General features: G+C 41.7%; 1 protein-coding gene across 1 annotated transcript in view; it reads right to left on the minus strand.

Annotated features, from left to right (window-relative positions):
- The window catches only part of DGKK (diacylglycerol kinase kappa), a 141,631-nt gene extending 124,668 nt beyond the window's left edge, over positions 1-16,963 (minus strand). Inside the window, exon 1 of the mRNA XM_072956510.1 lies at positions 16,331-16,963. Within this exon, the coding sequence (XP_072812611.1) occupies positions 16,331-16,963 (633 nt within the window). The remainder of the gene's footprint in view (positions 1-16,330) is intronic.
- Between the last annotated feature and the right edge of the window lie 3,061 nt (positions 16,964-20,024).

Below are 20,024 nucleotides of genomic sequence, written 5' to 3' on the forward strand. Positions count from 1 at the left end.
GAATGGATAAAGAAGATGCAGTATATATATCTACAATGGAATATTACTCAGCCATAAAAAAGAATTAAATAATGTCATTTGCAGCAACATGGATGGACCCCAGAGACTATCAGTCTAAGTGAATTAAGCCAGAAAGAAAAAGAGAAATACCATATGATATCACTTACATGTGGAATCTAAAAAAATGATACAAATGAACTTATTTACACACTAGAAATAGACTTACAGACATAGAGAAAAAAAAAACTATAGTTACCAAAGGGGAAATGGGGCACAGGAGGGATATATTAGGAGTTTGGGATTAACATATACATACTACTATATATAAAATAGATAAACAAGGACCTACTGTATAGCCCAGGGAACTATATTCAATATCCTATAATGGAAAAGAATCTGAAAAAGTGTATATATATATATATACACACACACACACACACACACATATATACACACACATATATATATACACACACACACATATATGTATGTCTGAATCACTTTGCTATACACCTGAAACTAATACAACATTGTAAATCAACTATACTTCAGTAAAAATAAAAAAAAAAGCCTTCCATGAATCTTCACTGCTTATGGAATAGAACACACATTTCTAAAGCTGGCATTCAAGACCCTCTGCAATTTAGCTCCCAGATACCTTTTCCAGCCTTTCTTCCTGATGTACTAAATGTTCCAATCATATCCATTCTTTGTGGGATTCTCAGAGCATCACCCTTTCTACTTCTTCCATGTCTAGACTTAAGATATTTCCTCTACCTCTTTCCCCATGTTTGCCTATCAAAGTCCAACTTAATCTTCAGTTCAGGTATAACCTCCTTCTAATAACCTTCCATACTGAATGGCTTTCTATATCTACTTAACACAGTTCTTTGTCACTATTAAGCCCTAAGAAAGCCTTGTTGAATTGAACTCACTTAAAAGCATGTAAACTTAAGGGAACTTATTGCTGTGTGGGAGTGAGATAGGCTGAAAATATGTTAAGTAGGAGAACTGGGCGAGAGTTTGGCACCAGCGTGAACAGCCAGTCTCCTTCTTTATATACTGCAATGTCCAGCTAAGAATGTGTGTGTGTGTGTGTGTGTGTGTGTGTGTGTTTACCTACCAGGCTGTTCAGCTATTGGAATATATATACTTGTGTATTTTCCTTGTGTAGTGTGTACCCTTGAATGTATGCCTGCCCATGACTGTGCCCCTATACATTCCTGGCTCAAACCCTTGTCACAGTTTTCTGTTTTAAAGTGATGCTGAGGTTAAATGTGATATGAAATAAAATAGGCACTTTTGGAAATCAGTTCTGAGCATATGGTTTATAGGCTTCTAGGGAGTTGCTAATAGCACCACTGTATTTATTTTTTATTTTTTTAAATGAGAGAATAATTTTTTTTGTCCAATTTTTTTTATTTTAAATTTTTTGGGGGGGTGGTAGTTAGGTTTATTTATTTATTTATTTATTTTTAATGGAGATACTAGGGATTGAACCCAGGACCTCATGCATGCTAAGCACATGCTCTACCACTGAGCTATACCCTCCCCACTTATACTTAAATGTAAGGAATTAGTATCATGAACAGACCATAAGATACCTTTTGGCAAATTAGGAAAAGGCACCATTCGCTAAAGATATTTTACTTCCGTTTGTCAGAAAATTGTTGTAATACAGTTGATCCTTGAACAATATGGGTTCGACTGTGTGAGTTCACTTACATGTGGGTTTTTTCAGCAGTAAGCATGACAGTAACTACATGATTTGCAGTTGGCTGAATCCATGGATGTGGAACCTTGGATATGGAGGAAGTGCATAAAAGGAGGAAGCCTGGACGTGGAGGGTTGACTATAAATTCCACGCAGATTTTCAGCTACATAGAAGGTCAGCGACCCTAACCCTGGAGTTGTTCAGGGGTCAGTGGATTTTGTTAGCATGAGGCACTTGATTGCCACCTGCAGGAAAATTGTTAGAAAATATAAATATAAATATAAATATAAATATAAATATAAATATAAATATAAATACAAAGTCTACTTTGTGAAGGTGCCCCCTTAGACATGCCAGCCTCATGTAGTGTACAACCTGCACAAATTTATGTAGTGATCCTGCCCAGAAGCTATTCTAGAAAGGGTAGGAGCTTTCTCTCTCATTGAATGGAAAAGTTTCTTCTGACTGGAAACAAGATGGCCATTAGAGTTTCCTGCTGTCTAAGTAGAGACTCTATATTATCTTTCCTGATCAGAACATTTTCAAGCTCAGGGTACTCATCTGATCATAGGCATTGGTGAAACAAGTTAATGTTTTGACTGTAACCAGTAGAAAGCTATTTTGGATAAAACTTGAACTGCCAAGGGGACATCAAATCTTAGTTGTTGCTTCTTTTTCCTCATAAGAAAGGGAGAATCTCAGAATAGTCATATTGACACCTAGCTCCAAATTCAAGTGCCAGATACAGAGGAAATTTGACACCAAGATAATGAGTCAGGAGCTTTTCAATTAAGGTGAAAAGAATACCATAAACAGATTAAATTTTGATTAACAGTTAAGATTAGTGAAAAGAGTACCAAGTGGTACCTAGCTATGTGTTTAACCCTGCTCTCTATATACTATAATTGAGTATAATATTTTTAGTGTTGCTATCCTTGTGTACTTTTAATAAATTTGCATTTTGTTTTTTTTTTTGAAAGAACTGATTAGATAACTCATCATTCTCATTTTTACCAAGATTAACTATGTATAGGGGGTTGCTATAGTTCAGTGGTAGAGCACATGCTTAGCATGTATGAGGTGCTGGGTTCAATCCCATTTACCTCCATTAAAAAAAAGATTAACCACATATATAACCAAAGACTAGTAATTCAAGTTCACATGATCAATATACAGCTGCTACTAATGTGTAGGGTCCCATTGTGTGAGTTAGAATAAACTATAGCCCTCTGGGAGGATATGAGGCAGCCCTGCCTACCATTGCCTACTGGTAATACATTTGAGCTGTTAAGTCTATCTTTTGAGGGGAGAAAATATTAAAGTTTACCTGCATAGCTAAAGATAGAAGGTAATGATAGCAAATATCATGGCACATACACAGATGATACTAAAATAAGCTAGTATTTGCATATTTCTTATTTTTAAAATATATGTTTTAAATCTAATTTCTCATTCAGCCTTTATGATATCTTTATAGTTCAGCCACCATGCATTGAGTGGAAGGCAGTGTATTAGGCCCTAAGGGTCTTACCCTTATGGCCCTAATGGGATACTCAAGCTGATCATCTCAGTATATGAGGCGCAAATGAGAATCAAAAGTTTGTATAGGATGCTCTGGGAGCCCAGAGAAGGGTATCCAGACCAGCTGGAATACTAGTGAAGACTTGCTGGAGAAAATTGCTGAGCTGAGTCAGCCTCACATTACTGGCTTCATGTAACAGACACAAAAGCTAAGCCATGGAAAAATTAAGCAATTTACCCCACATTACACAGCTATATATAGTGGAATCCTGACCAGAACCAATGTGAAGTAACTCTCCATCCAAGAAGGAGTCCAAGCTATTGAACCTCTGGCTACAAGGTACCATTTGGACTTATTTCAGAGATAAATTTTCTTTGAAATAACATTTTATTTGAGAAAGTTCCATAGTTATCTGCCTCACAGACACATACATGTACTAGAATGTTAGAAAAGTTCAGGTACACCAAAATAACCCGAGCCTGCAGTCTATTAGGACAGCTAATTAACACCTCTACCACAATTCTGGCAACTTTAACTTCTTCATTTTGTGGTTGCTGCAGTTTGCTGCAGGAAGATGTATTGCATAAAAATGAGGCATTAGCTCAAACCTCCTCGGATACCAACTTTAAGAGGCCTGAGTCATTCAAATCATTCCCTGAATTTCTTCCACCACCAAAGGCAGCAAACAAAAGTCTGCTAATTAAATGTGTAATCAGGGTTTATTATAACTAGCATATCTTAGTTTAAAGTCTCATTCACCACTGCTTTGAATTAGTTTTGTCCTGTTTTTATTTGTGTTTAATTGTCTTGTTTTATATGTGTTTAATTTTGTAAGACATTTCATATCCTTTCTGGATGCAGGCAGAGTGCAAATTCTAAACAAATAATAACAATAGATTAAATTTATGTAGAATTGGTTCTTTTATATGCTGCATGTATACTTTATAGTCCACTGGGGCCCCTTATAAAATCAATGTGTATAGTACATTTATGCCCATTTTATAGGTCCTGGAACAATTTTGCTCTTTTAAATTATGACAGAAGCTTATGGTTATATATTAGTTTTTACTACATATTTTTAGTTATATCTACAATTTACTTGGTGTGGTGTCCTTAGTCAGGAACACAATCCTCAATACTAAAAATGTTCCTACAAGCAAAGACAGTGCACATTATGACAACCCACCTTATAATATAGTTGTAATACATTCCTGGGGGGGGTAGGGAGGAACTCTCTAGAATGACCATGTTTCCAGGAAAGTATTTATCTACTTTCTGGAATATTTTAGGCCAAATTTTAAACTCTGACTTGCTTCTTTTTACTATGCAGTGTGTTCCTACATCACCAGCACCCTTGCTTAGAAGCCAGTAATAAACAGGGAGTGCAAACTCACTTTCCTACTAGCTTCAAATAAAGAATTGGGAAGGTGTGTCAGTTACAACTCCAAACTAGCATAGAGGAGGCCTAATGAAATACTTCTCGTATTTATGTTAAATATTATGTTTTCATTTGATTTCATTGAGCAAAATAGAAAAAGGTTCTACTTGCTAAAAAGGTTTTGAAAACACTGGGTTAGCTGATCTGCAAAGGTCCCTTTCAGATAAAAGGTTTCACTGGATTCCCGTCATGGTTTCTTACTTTTGCTGTAGAAAATCCTGTGCTATGAAATAGGAAGATCATGAAAGAGAAAGCAGACCAGAGAGACCCTTACAAAAGTAGAAAGTGGTCAAAGAAGGCCCAAAACAGTAGAAAAGGGACACTAGATTGTGCAATTATTTTCTTCCATTTTTAGCTTTAGTAGTATAATTTAGAATTTGGCATACAAAGAAATTAAAAGTTAGATAGTGTTTAATTACATGTCCCATCAGCCAACCCTCTGCTTTGGCAATTATTTTGCTAATCAGCAGCCCTCCAATGGTGGCGCCTCATCAGTCAGATGATATTCATAATTTTGTAGGTTGCCTTCAACGTTTCAATGGGACTTTCCCCAATCTACTTTATTTCCACAAGATTTCAGTCTGTACTCTATGATTCTATCAAAGTGGCCTTTTTTTCTAACTCCATATGCTAGAGCCTCACTCTCCAGTCTGTAAGCTCTGGCCTCACCTGCCCAGTTCAAGCATAACCTCAATTCTACCTACCTGATACTTTTTCTTATCACTGCTTAATTTAATTCTGTTTTCTCTAGGGGTGAGGAAGATATTGTTCCCATTTACCTCAAATAAGCTGTTTTCACCATAAATGTCTTTTTGGTGGGGGAGGGCATTAGGTTTATTTTATTTATTTATTTTAACAGAGGTAGTGGGAATTGAACCCAGGACCTCGTGCATGCTAAGCATGCACTCTACCAGTGAGGTATACCCTTTCCCCTCCCCTAAATTTCTTATATCAAAGTGAATTTGTTATCAAGTAGTCCCTCATATTTGAATCTAATCCATCCCTGAAAACTTGTGGAATAGTGAATTTTGGATAGTGGGAAACTGCATTCCATTCTTCTCAATTGGAATTCCATCTTCAACCCCCCAGCCAATTTCCTCAGATATCACTAAAACACTCTAAAATAGTTGTGTAACAATCCTCCAGATATGTATCATATTGTAAAGCATTTATAATCCCAATTACCTAATTATTCAGTACTTAAGGAACTCATTACTAGATATGTTTACATGTAGTTCACAATGATGCCAGACAAACAAAACAAAGGGGAAAAATGGCAAACTTTCAGGCTATCTGGGAATGTCTTTCTTTTCTACTATTAGAAGAAAAAACTTTTTCTTCCTTTTTTCAAAAAAACTTTGTAAAACTTTAGCTCTGATGAGGAATGATGGAAAGGAAAAGTAAGGCTTTTCCATGAACTTCTAGCCAAAGGACTCACTAGTGAGAAGCAATAAAATAGGAAAACCATGAAGAGAGCCACTAAATGGGTGCTTTGATTCCATGGAAAATCAAAGTGAAGCCAAAACCAAATAAAAATGCCCTAGAGATCTTGTCACCAAGTTGAGGAAATTAAAGCAAAGGAGACCACTGGCAATGCCAAAATTATCATCTTAATTAGTCTTAACAGTCAAGTCAATTAATGTGAGAGAGAAAGGGACAGCAATCTCCAAATTATGGGTAAGAGAAAAGTTACGTTCTACTCAAGACTGGCAGGAGGGAAATTGTCACAGTAAGCATTAATTGAGGTTAGTGAGAAGGGCATCAACTTGTTAATTTTCTGAAATCAATAATCTTGTTTTGTAGCCTCATTTGCTTTCCTCTTTTGCCATTTATGCTTAGCTGTTTTAATAAAGCTACATCGCAATTACCTTTCATACTGCAAGGGAGATGTACAGTGATGTAAATACACCATGACATGATATGGTACAGGTACATAATAGAGGCAAATGACATTTATTAAAGGAAAGTTAACAATCAAGGCAATTCTAAAACAGAATATGGAAACTACTGTTAGAGTGGGGGCTCAGGGGATGGTGCTGTGATGCTGGAGTGGCTTCAGGAGAATGGGGATTCCATTGACAAAGCCCAGGGTTAATGAAAATTTTCCTGGTTTCAAGTGTCTCTACTCATGGCCAAGAAGATTAACAAATTTTGCTCAGCAGGTACCTTTCATTTCCTGCCTCAAGCTGCAAAATCCCAGAAGAGAACAGGTAGAGACATTAGCTGCAGGAGAAGGCAAATGAATGAACATTCAGGATCCCGAATGTTCTTAGTTGAGTCCTGCAGGCAGTGCTTCCAGCGCTTTCCCATTTCTAGAGGCAGGGACCAGGCTCAGTCCACATGCTCATTACCTCTAGTTTCAGGAGAACTCTGCAAATCTCTGGGTGGGAGCATCACGCCTGTCTCTCAGAATCCCACAGTCTCAAGTGCCTCGCCCTATGCTGCTATGAGGGAAACCAGACGATGAGAATCCCTGTCCTCAGGGGCCAATATCTCTTTAACAAGCTCTTTAAAAGAAAAAGGCTTAAATAGCAAATGCCTGTAATGCTTTGGAAGATGAAAATCTCTAAGTGCTACAGACAAGGCTGAAGATTCTGATCTCACTCAATACTGCATTACACTCGCCTTTTAAATTACTGATTCAACCTTGGCTGGATGGTATACAGTTTATTAACTCTCAATTTTCTACCACATTTGGTTAATGAAAGCTGGATGAATTGAATAGTCTATCTCCTAATAATTGTTGCTAATGTCCTCACACACAGGTATTTCCCTTCTGGGAAGGAGGCGCCCAGAGGAGCCTGATTCTGTAACTTTGTGTTAAAGAGACAAAACCATCAGTACATTTCTTTATCTGGCTAAAAGTGACCCAACAGAGTCTCAGAAATTTAGGTCTTCCTTTTGGGAATTTAACGGTGGGAATAAAGTGGATTTTTGTTCCGGGTCTCCTCCAAAGACAAGTCACAAAAGCTAGCTGGACAAATGAAATCTAGATGACCAAGAAAGTGCACTTAGGAAACACAAGCACAAAGTGCTATATTATATAAGGGACATTTGCTTTGTGTGGATACAATTTTGTCTACATAAAATGTATACTCTCATTGCTTTCGACTGCAAATACATCCTTGAAAAGTTACATTTCAAGTACGTTTATCAAGTAGATCATACAGGTGATTGACTAGATACACTTTAAGCTACAATTAATGTGTTTCCTAAATACAATGTAGAACAATGCACATGATCTAATAATTAAGTGGGGGAGGTGACTGGGGCAGGGGAAAGCTTGAGACACAATTACCCATTTCCTAAAGTCTTACTTTTGCAGACCACAAGCATATATTCAGAGAAAATAAATGGAAAAAATAAAAATATTAACAGCAATTATCTCTTGAATGATGGGATGCTATATAATTTTTACTTACTTTTTGGAAGCTTTCTGGGTTTTCCAGATTCTCTGAAATTAGCATATATTCCTTTATTTTATTACATTGCAGTTTTGTTTAAGAAGAGGTGAACTGATTGACTAAATGCCTCAGTTAAGCACATCTAGTAAAACAAATAATCACTCCCTGTATATTGTTTTGGTAACCGAGTCCCTCATTCACCAGTGTCACTTAAAGGAAGTCTCATGTATGTGGTTTTGACCAGTGTGGAATCCTTAGTGCTAAGCATATAGGACATAGAGCAGGTACTCAATTTAATTTTTTAAAAATTAATGAATTAAAATAATTGGAAAACATTTAGTCTTAATCTCTGCTTATAAATCTGACTTGCAAATGTTATGCATTTGTGAGAGGCAAGCCCTTTATTACTTTATGAGGACAGACTTTTAAGTGAGCACAGGATTAGACAACCACTGTTACGGAGTTGGCTAAGGGTCCTTCTCTCCTAGGTAGGGGTGTGTATCTAATTAGAAAGTTAACAGTAGGAGTGTCATTGCTTTGAAGTTTATCATCAACTCTTGGGTTTCAACAGTATTAGAGAGGAAACATGATGCCCTAATCCTCAAATCATTTCTGGTTGGTTTGGAAAAGAGGCATGTGATTTTTCCTCAGAAGGTTTGCCTTCCTAATTGTTTTCCATGGACAGGGTTTGCCTTTCCTGAGGGCAAAGCCTGACTGACTGACTGATGGAAAAGGTAACCAGAAATGGGCTGGGGGCAGAGGGAAGCCGGCCCAGGATTAAACATTGACTACCCTTCAGCCTCACGTGCTGAATTTAAGGTTCACTGGCACTCTTCTAGAATGATATTAACTTTTCTTTGTATAATACTTTCTAGTCTTTAGAGTTGGGTGGGTGGAGAGGGTACTTTTCCCTAAAAGACAGGCCTTCCCCCCACCTCTTTTTCTGCTCTTTAAAAAAAATCTCTTTAGGGGAATCAAGTTCAAGAGTGTTGGTGAGATTATGGCCAATTTGCCTTAGGTTAGGAGAGTTTCTCTTCCTCTTAAAATTCTCTCTTTTTTTTTTCCTCTTGGGTGTGGGGAGGAATAAAATCTGTTGATTTTAGTGAAATTGAAGGTATCTTTTGTGATGGAAGGATTTTTTTTAAGCATCTCTGGGGAAAAGAATCCTTGCTTTTGGTAGGGTTGAGGGAGCACCTCTCTTTAGGTATGGAGGCTTTCCAATTTTTAAAAACTAGATTTTGTGGAGAGGAGCTATAAGGGCCACTGGTTTAAATGATGTTGGGGAGCCCTCCTCAGGAGGATTTTTCTTTCTTTCCTTTTCTTTAAAATAAATAATATATTTGGAAGAAACACGATTGGGAACATCTCTCTTTGAAAGAATTTCTTTTTCTTTTCTTTTATTGAAAAAAAGAAATACTTAAAGGCTGGAAGCTAAACAAGGTACCTGAGTTTTGGTGAGATTGGGTGCATCTCCCTTTGAAGAAGCTTTAGAAAGAGATCTGATGGCTCTTGTCTCCTATTTGTGGGGGGTAGAGTGGGTTGATTATCAGGAATCATATACATGATTTTCAATAAGGCATGGGTTCATCTTCCCTGAGGAGAATTTCTTCCTTCTAAAAATTATCCCTTAGTTTATTTTCTTCTTCCTTCTCTTCCCTCCCTCCCTCCTCTACCTTTTATTTATTTATTTATTTATTTATTTATTTATTTGTTTATTTGTTTATTTGTTTATTTATTTATTTATTTATTTATATTTATGTTTTTGCTTGGAGAAAAATGTTCAGGGACTTTGGTGAGTTTTGGGGCATCTTCATTCCCCCAAAATGAGGTTTTTCTTTTAAAGTAGCCAATTCATTTTCTTCCTTCTGTACCATCTGATTCTAAATGTATTTTCTTGTTTTGAGAAAAAAAGGGGGCTTTGTGGAGACTGGGGACATCTTTCCTTAAGAGGATTTTCTTGGTCTTGCTTCTGTTTCTCTCCTATCTTTTCCTTCCAAGTTTAAAATTCCTGTGTTAAGAACAAAGCTTTTTTTGGTGTGGATAAATTAGAGTCACCTCTTATTAGAAGAATTTCCTTTTTTTTTCTTTTTTAAAAACTTCTTTTGCATTTGCTTTGGTTGTGTTTTGACAAAAAAATGCATGTGTCTTTGCGAGCCTGGAGCATTTTTCTTTAAGAGGATTTTGTTTTCATTTCATTGATATTATCTCCTCTACTAACATAGATGCTTTTCCATTATTAATTTTCTTTTAATACTTATTTGTAGTTGATTAATACTGGGATTTCAAAATTTAGAGATCCCTGATTTAACTTGTTCATTAGAATTATAATACTGTTGGATCCAATTACTACCAAAAAAAAAAAAATGGCTGTGGATTTTCCACAAAAATAGTAGGATGATTCCTTGAGTTGTTTATTGGATTGTAAAAGTGCACTATATCATGGACATTGAGAAAGTTTTCATAGTAAAGCACTTGTTAAATATTAATAAATAAATGTTAGAAGTTTAAAAAATAAATCTTAAAAAAATTATATTTTGAGATAATATTCATGGGCTTTGCTGAGGATGGGACATCTCCCCTAGTAGGGATTTATATCTTTTGTTTCTTTTTCTCTCTTTTGGGGGGAGTTAAAGCTTCAGGAGATTTGGTAAGATCAAGGACCCTATCCTTTTAATATTTCTTTCTTTTTGTTAAATTAAAATGTATTTGTTTATCTGAGGTGGAGAGATTGTAAGTTTCATTGACTTTGGTGATTTTGAAAGTATCTGCCCTTGAAAATATTTCCTTTTTTGTTTGTTTTTCTCAAAAGAAGAAAAATTGTGCGTGTGTGTGTGTGGGATGGTGAATAAAAGTTATTTTTCTTGGTGAGGCCATGCCCTTAAGAGGATTCCCCTTTTTAAAATTTCTTTTTTCCTTATTTATTCATGTGTTCCTTTGTTTATTTGTGGGAAGGTAGTAGGTTCATCATCATATAGTTGGAGGAATGATTGCTTTCTTTTACTCATTTTTAAATAGATATATAATTCACATATCACAAAAGTCACCATTTTAAAGTGTACAAGTCAGTGGTTTTTAGTATATTCACAAAATCATGCAAACACCACCACTATCTAATTTCAGAACATTTTTTATCATCCCTCAAAGAAACCCTTTAGTTATCACTCACACTTCCCTCTCCCTTCCCCCAGCTCCTGGCCACCACTAATCTACTTTCTGTCTCTAAGGATTTGCCTATTTTGGACATTTCTTATAACTGGAAGAAATAACATTAGGGAACTTTAGTGAGATTGCTGGACACTTGGGAAGATTTATTTTTGCCTCCATAATTTTTGTGAGGAATTGGGAATGGGCTATGATGTGCAAATAGTTTATAAATTTCAAGAAATTTTTAAGGTTAGAAATGCTGTTTAACCTTGAGATGCTGTCTCATTCTTTTATTTAATTTTTTTTTCTCTTGGGGATAGAAGTTTCATGGGTTTTGTTGAGGGTGAAGAGCACCTCCCTTTAGAATTTCTTCTTTTTTCTTAAAATAATTTTCAGGGGGAGGATAAGTTTCATTATCTGGGATCACTGTCCCTTTCTCTCTCTCTTTTTTTAAATTTGTAGATTTGTTTTTCTATTTTGAGAATAAGGTTTATTTGCTTTGGTGAGGGTGGGGGCATCTCCCTTTAGGAATGGCTGCTTTCTTCTTAAATGCTTAAAAAGTTTTTTTCTTTCCCCCACTGAGAGAATTACAGTTGAAAAGGTTGGGAACCGTATCCCTAGCAGGATTTTTATTTATTTTCTTTCCAGAAAATGGGGGCTTCTTTGGGAGTAATAGGTTCAGGGTCTTGTACCTCCTCTTCCTTCTCAGGCTCCTGTTCTATTATGGACCCCTCTGGGAGCATCAGACAGGGAACAACCATCACTGTTTTGGAAAAAAATCAAGGCTGATGGAATGTCAGCTTAAAGATTGTTTTCAGACAAATGAGGATCCTATGTGTCACAGAAAGCCAGACATTGGATATGTCTAAAAATCCACAAAAGCTAAATTAATAGTTATAGCCTATTAGGTGTCCAGTCCTATTTTTGCTCTCTCCCACCCTGCCCTCTTCTTCCGGGGAATAAAAGAGTTAATAATACAGCGGAAAGCATCCTGCAAACTGTAAAGTGCCATACCAGCAATAGAGATTATATAATATTTATTTTAATGCCCCTGAATGGTTTTCTGGACTCTACGGATTTTTTCCCCTTCCCTGGAAGCACTTTGGATAACTGACGGCTCAGCCTTGCCTTTTGGGCTGCAGTTCTGCAGAAGCCCCAGTTGGCGATTTTAATAAACACAGAAGAACTCTATTCTCAGAAAAGAAAGACCACTGACCAAATATCTCATTATCTTTTTTTTTCCAGAACATCCTGCAGAAAACACTCAGGAGCTCTCAGAATATATCAAATAAATCATATAGTATCATCAAAACCTGGCAAGGAGCGGGGAAAGAACACATGAGGAAAGAAAGTAATTTCATCCTGACCTTCAACAGGTTAAATATTCAACTCTACAGTCCTGAAGCTGTTTACAGTCACTGCAGATATTCTGTTCACTTAGAAAAAAAATTTATTACCCCTGAAACCAACAACATCATCATTAGTCTGCTGCTCCTGGGACTGCAGGGGATAAGGACACCTTCCAAATCATTTTTTTTAATTGTTACTAATTTGCTTCTTAATTATGGTTCTAACATCCATTCTGAAAATGGAAAGATTGACTGCATTTCCTTAAGGGCTATATATTCCAGGCTTTTTAAATAAGCATTTACTTCTCACTCAGAAATGAGTGAAAATGCATTTTTATTCATTCACAGCAGCAGTCTCTACGTCATTGCTGAAAATGGAATTGATGGGTTTCAAGTTTCAGCAAGTGTTTATTGAGCAAAAATAGGGAGGACTGAATTGTATCAGGCACTGGGTGGGAGAGACAGCATCTACCTTTGAGAAGCTCAGACTTGGGTAAGATAATAAAGCATTCAGGCAAGAATAACTAGATGTCATATAAGCAAATGCTTGCTACTTTGTGAGAAAATGTGTGCAAAAAAATACCAGGAAACTGTTCTGTTATGGTTTGGGGTATAATAGTAATTGCCATGTAGTCATCTGGAGGGAGACCCTCCCCATCCCAGAAATAAAAGCCACAAAAGTGTCTTTCTTCTTAGATTTTCATCAATCACCTGTATGGTGTGATTATAATTTCATAGCTGGTCAAAACCCAATGAATAAAAATATAAACTGTCTATCTTCAATCACAGCTGAGAGGAGAGAAACAGATCCACGTGTAAGCCCCACTCCCGGCAAGAGGGTCATAGCATCATTAAAGAACCAATTCACACATCTTTACTCACACTTGCTGCCAGCAGGTGGGAGACCCCCGGCTCACTTCCTGGAAATCAAGCCATTTTCAGAAAGGAAGGAAATCGACAGCTTTGGTTCACAGACTGTTATCCTGGTAGCTATTCAAAAAGAAAACGTGAGCCCCCTTTTCTCAGTCCCTACCCTCATGCTTGGCATAGATTTGCAACCAGCAAGTTCTGAACCCCAAAAGAGAGCAGACCACACACTGGAGATGTTATTGTTGTTGTTGTTGCTATGCAGGTCGGCAAAGTTACCTGGGAGAAACCTGCAGTCACATCCAAACTCTTGGTTTTGCTCATTTTATCCTTTGACTTATCAGGCTAGTTTCATTCATGCTACAGGTACTGACTGTCCCTTACCACATAAGATTTCATTGTGCGATGAGAGCTATATTTTGTTTTATCTCTGAGATTGTGTGTACGTGAATATTTATGTGTATATATATATATATATATGTCATTCCCCAAGCTTGCCTCAAGGAGGCAGTGTCTGAGAACAATGCCACCATAGCTAAGATGGCAACCTGTTTGCCTTGAATGTTAAGATGCAAGTCAGCTGGTTACGGATGCTATTCGCCTGAGGAGAATGCAGCAGAGAATGGTCCTATCACTGAAGATCAAATGTTCTCATCTGCACCAGGGAGCAATTGCATAGCAACACCTAGGGTATTGGAGAAGGGTTCTGCTTTCAGCAATTTTAGCATTTACCCAGATCTTTGCATCCTTCAAAATCCTTTAGAGCCACTGATGGGTTCATTTGTATGGCCCTCTTAGCAGATGGTCAGGGTTCTTAAACCTACTCTACAAGATAAGTGACTGAATAAATAAATGACCAGCTCTACTTGGCAAAATCAAACCTGGAGACTGGGGTAGGAGGGGTGATCCTGGTCCGCTGACAAGTGCTTGGTCAGTTGGCCAGCATACCTGAGTGGATACTATGTAGAGGAAGCTAACCCGGTTCCCCTTACCTTGATCCTCCTTATTTGCCTGGCAATAGACATTTTTTTTTTGTCAAGCTGGTGGGACACACTTTCCCACAGTCACAGGGCTCATCCTTTGAGCTCCTGGCCTCCAGTCAGTCTTCCAGAGGCCAAAGAGGCCATACATTCGCTGACCAGCCTGGAAATTAAGCCCCCAGGTGTCATTTTCTCAGCCAGGTTCCAGGAATCTCATTTAAGAAGGCCACAGGTCAGGTGGTCCCTGTTGCACACGCTCTCACCAGCTTTATGCAAACTCTTCCAGAAAAACAAGAGCAAGCACCTGGCTAGGGTGAACTCCCAGGTCTAGCTGCTCTTCCCTTTCTCTTTCAGAGATCACTGCAGGAAAAGGTTGCTGCAGGAAGAGGGAGAGATTCATCCCCTCGGGAGAGCGGAGTTGTTAAGATTAACAAAAAAATGTCTGAGTCCCCTACAGTTCTATTTTCTTTCTTTTCAAACCTCTGCACTTTTTTTCCCTGTGAAACTTTCCCCTTTAGCTTTCCTCTCTTTTCAGTCATTTATCATTGCAGTTATTTTGCGAATTCGAGCCTCCCTACCCATAAACGAGGAAGGAACCGGCGTTTTCATTTCCATTTCGAGATGCCAACCTCTGCCCCCTTCCCCTACATTCTACAAGTGTGCAGTGCAGAGCAGAACGATTCCAGAGCCATGTCCCTCTGCCCTGCTAGGCAGCAGGATGGACGGGCATTGTTGGTATGGTGTGTTACTTGTTTGTTTCCGTGTTTTGTTTTGTTTTCCTTTCGGGAGAAGCTAAATGAAAGTCTATGTATGCGTGACTATGATTTTCACAGTCTCGTGGAATGAAGTTTGGGGAAAACGAAGAGTAGGGGGTGCACAGAGAAAGCAAGAAAGACAGACAGGCTCTTTCTGAAGAGTGGACGGGGTTTCAGAGGTCCAAGGCAAACACCGAAAACCCTCTTCCTCCCTCCTCCCCCTGGGCGGGTGACCGAGGATCCTCCACTGGTCTTCTCCCGGCTAAGTGCAACGTTTACGAAGGCATCTCTGAAGACTGGAAGAGATAAGGGTTCCCATTCATAACGCTCTCAAATACCAACTCCCATTTTCGTGTCTCTAAACCGGGACTCCTGTACCTTTGCAACTGGCTGCGGTGCGGGATGCCAGTCGCCCGTTTGTGACGCGGCCCATCACTGTATCACTGTGTTTGCACCTACCTGCCGGGAAATCCTGCAGACAGATGGAATGGTGGCTTCGACACACGCATGCTCTCCCCCTCCTCCCCTGCGAACCCTGCCCTTCCCCTGCAGTGCGCGTGGGCGCCGCCCAACCCCTCATCCCCACCCTGAGTACCAGCGCCCAGCAGCCCACGGAGACTCCGGTCCCCTCCCTGGAGCGCTGCCAGTTGCGCCCCAGCTGAGGACCCCTTCCCCAGTGGCAGGGAGGGGGCCGAGCAGACGGTTGCGGCTCCGCAGCTTGGGCCTCTGCGGCAGTGACCGCGGCTAAGAGGTGTGTCCCACCGCCCTCACTCAATCCCATCCCTGTGTACCCTGGGCCAGCCACAAACACCTCTCGAGGTCTCTTGCGCCGCCTGGGCCGTGTTCCTCTTCTTTTTCAAGATATAGGCGCTCACGCACTGTCACTTCTCATGGGGAAAACTGCTCCGACTCCCAACCCATGCCATCACCTCCGTTTCTAGCCCCAAAGAGCCCACTCTCACTTCCACATGTTGCTTCCCGCCTCCTAACCGCTTCCCACTCCCCCGGGCTCCCCTATCCCCGCATCTTTCTGAGCATCTTTGCTAGCCAGTAGCAGCCAAATGTGATGCTAAGGATGCCCAGAGTCCCGCGAGTCGGGTAGCCATCCGGCCTCGCCTGGCTTCTTTCCCTCCCGCCCCAGGGGGTCTTTTTCTTACCTTTATACTGGACAACGGCACTGGCGTTCGGGGCGATGGCGAGGTCTTTAGACCCTTCTCTGGAGCGACCACCGGACACTGCAATAGACGTGGTGCTGGGCTCGGCTCCGGACGGGACACTTGAGCCGGCTCAGGGCAGGACTCTGTGGCTGGTTCTGTGGCTGGTTCTGGGACCGGCTTGCGGGCCGGTTCTACGGCTGGTACTGGGATCCGCTCTGGGGCCGGATCTGGGGCTGGTTCCTGGACCGGCTTGGGGGCCGGATCTGGGGCTGGTTCAGGAGCCGGCTCCGGGGCCGGTTCTGTGGCTGGTTCTGAGATCGGTTCTGTGTCTAGTTCTAGGGCTGGTTCAGGGGTCGGCTCGGGGGCCGGTTCTGTATCTGGTTCTGGGATCGGTTTTGTGTCGAGTTCTGTGGCTGGTTCTGGGCTCGCCTCCGGACCGGGTTCTGGAGCAGGCTCTGGACAGAACTGAGGTGCCGGTTCTGGCGAAGGCGCGTGGAGCAGCGGAGGAGCCCGCGCCGGCGGCAGTGGCGGCGGCGGCTGCGGCGGCGGCGGCGGCGGCTCCGGAGACTCCGCGGGCTGCTCTCCATCCTGAGGCGGGGCAGTGCCCTGGGCCGCGGCCGCTCCGCGGTCCATGGCCGCGCACCGCCTCAGGTCCCGGCAGCCGGCGCCCCTGAATTCGGAGGGCTAAAGTACCCTCGGGCGCCCCGCCCACCCCAGTTCGACAACCCCTTGCAGGGTGCCAAACTTTCCCCCGCCCCGCTCCATGGCTGGCTCCGCTCTGAGGACTAACTCGGGGGTGCTCGGCGTCTCCCAGAGCTGGAACACGCCCCTCGGTGAGCGCACACCTCTTCGTAAGCAGCCACGGGCCCGATGGGCGGGAAGCAGAGGGGCTTGCGAACGCGGACTGGACAGAGCGCTTGATGACCTCCTAGCGACGCGCGGGAGGGGAGGGGGGAGACAAAAAGGGGAGGGGGAGTGGGGAGGCGTGGAGGTGGGGGCGGTTGGAGCTCGGCCGCGTTTAACCCTTTAGTGACGCGATTGGAAAATAAAAAAAGCTCTAGGCGAACTTGAGGGTCTTTGCAATCCCCCTAACCACTCAGCTGTGAGCTGCTGCTCAGAACAGCTTTCATCCTGTGTGTCTGCTCTCTCACCTCAGCAGCAGGTGAACCTAGCCTCGGACCAACCTCTTGCCCCCCATCTCCAAGCCTCTGTGGGCAAGTAACCCTTTTTTCTAACCTGGGAAAAGAAATTAAGGGGCACGGGGTTGGGATGTGTGTGTGTGTGTTCAGTCTTTTGGGTTGAAGTAAAATGTGTGTGTGTGTGTGTGTGTGTGTGTGTGTGTGTGTGTGTGTGTGTTTATGCAAGCCCCTGAATTGAAGTAGAATTTGTTCCCCCTCTCAGTTTTTGCGTTTCGGAGCTTTGCCAGATTAGAGAGGGTTTGCCTTTGGGTACAGGGTTTGGGGATGCTTCGGGAAAGGTGTGTGCTGAGGGTGGGTGGGAGCCCTGGCTTTCTGCAGCCTGCAGATGTAGCCCGGAGAGTGAGGCAAGAGTGCCCGGGTAGCGGCGGCTGGGCTGCGCGCTCCAGAGGGGAGGCTGCCCGGGTCTCCGCAGCGATCGGGGCGTCTGTCTGGCTCGCCTTTGCCATGGGAGACTGCCTTTTGCTTTCAGCTGGACTTCCCAGGCATCAAGAGGACTTTTTTACCGAACTTGTTAATGTGTATATATGTGTGTGTATCTTGGGCTGGGGGAAATTCACTGCAACACCGACACCTTTTTCACCTCCTGATACCTCGGAAGCGCTCTGAAATTAGGGATGGAAGATTCTCTTGCGAAGAGAACGGCCAGTCCCTGCCGCAGCACCCTTCCCACCACATCGGGAGACTTTAGAAGCTCTCTCGATTGTTAGTCACGTACACATACATACAAACCATCACCTCAGTCAGACCTAGACTTTAGACGCCAATACACTGCAAAATTGCAGTTAATGATTGAGAAGACCACCCGTTAAGCCACTACTGAGTGGGGGGATGGGGGAAGGAGCACCTATAAACCTAATTTGAAATATGACAAGTGAATTTATCTCCGACACACATAACGCTGCAGTTGTGGATGGCAGCCCTCCTTCTGCAGCCCCTCCTTCCACCATCTCCTCCCAGACCATATTCTTCACTCATCCCTCTTCTTTTGCCAGCTGACACTGACCCACCCGGAATTTTCTAGAACCTGCAACATTTTTCTGTTCCCTACACCACACCACGTCCCAGCAGTAAATAACGCCACAAAAGACAGTCTCACCTAGCCCCCTCCGAAGACCAGAATCTCTGATGAGATCTGCATTTCCCAGATCCTCACTGCAGCATCACAGTCTAAGCCCACTCTTTTGGAGAAGGGTTATAGTACTGCTTGGCAGCTATTAAGCTAGTGCGGGGACCATCCCTAACCTCTGGGGCTGGAGAAGCCCAGGGGAGGTGAGCCCTGTCTATCAAGTCCCTCAATGATGGCAGGCCTCCTTCCAGTAAACCCACACAAAGGGCTCATCCTCTTCATCCTCCTTGGGGGTTTTTCGCCTTTATTCTATCCCACACTTAAGCAGCCAAGCTGCTTTTAACCCTAAGAGTTCAGGACTGAAACATACAAATGCCAGATCTAACCAGCCAGTAAGCCTATGCTTGGGGCTTACTTTTCAGGCTTTCAGACTTTGATGACATCTCTGTCCTTAGAAGGGGCCATTAGCTCACATTTAAATCTCATTTTCACTAGGCCCTGGCATATAGTTAGAAGGGCTGAAGGCAGAGAGTCTTGAGTAGAAGGGCCTCTTGGGGAGAATGATGGGGTGGGGTTGGGCATAGACTGGGTGTCATCAAGCAGGACACCACCAGGGGACAACTTGGAGCTATTGTTTTATATATGGTCATTGATACTCATCTATAGTTCTATACTTAATCAGAAGGAGTCCAAAATGTATGATGTAAACTCTTGGTGCAAGGTTAGTTTGAAGATGAAAGTTGAAGTAGTTGTTTGTGCATGGCTTTTGCTCCATGATGGTGGGTTACTAGAGATATACTGGCTGGATTGTTATGATTAATTTAATTTAAAAAATTCTCAGCACATCATAAGCTGCCTTATTAGCTTATGTTATAGCAAGGTTTTGTCTTACTTTTTAGCCTCCCCTCAGCCCAGCATTGAATACAATGCTTTACACGGGACCATGGAGAGGGGACACAGGGGAGGTTGGTTAGAATGTGTTCATTGGTGCCTGACTTAGGGAGGCATATTTGCTGTATCTTATCTATACCTTCCTCTCCCCTATAGTCTACTGGTCTCTTAACAGAGAGAGATTTACTTAGATGCTGGTGTATTTTTCCTCAAAACCTAACCAGGGGCTGAGGCCATAGTAAGGATTCAGGAATTTTCTGCTAAATGGGTGATTCATTGAAGGTTACCAGTTAGGGTGTCTTTTTTTATTCTGCATTGCTTTTAAACAGTATTTGATATTTCAGATGATTGATGATCTCCTAAGAGGTGCTTTTCTAATTGAACAATACTGATATAAGGGCCAAGAGCTACGTAAGAATAAGAATGACGACCATCTCCACAGAGGCTTGGGTGGACATGGTTCTGGATGTCCCAGGACAGGCACAGTCCCTAAAGTGGGACTTTTGGATTTGTTATACATGTTACCCAATTGGGCTGG

Source organism: Vicugna pacos, chromosome X (genome assembly GCF_048564905.1).
Source record: "Vicugna pacos chromosome X, VicPac4, whole genome shotgun sequence".
Taxonomy (NCBI): Eukaryota; Metazoa; Chordata; class Mammalia; order Artiodactyla; family Camelidae; genus Vicugna; species Vicugna pacos.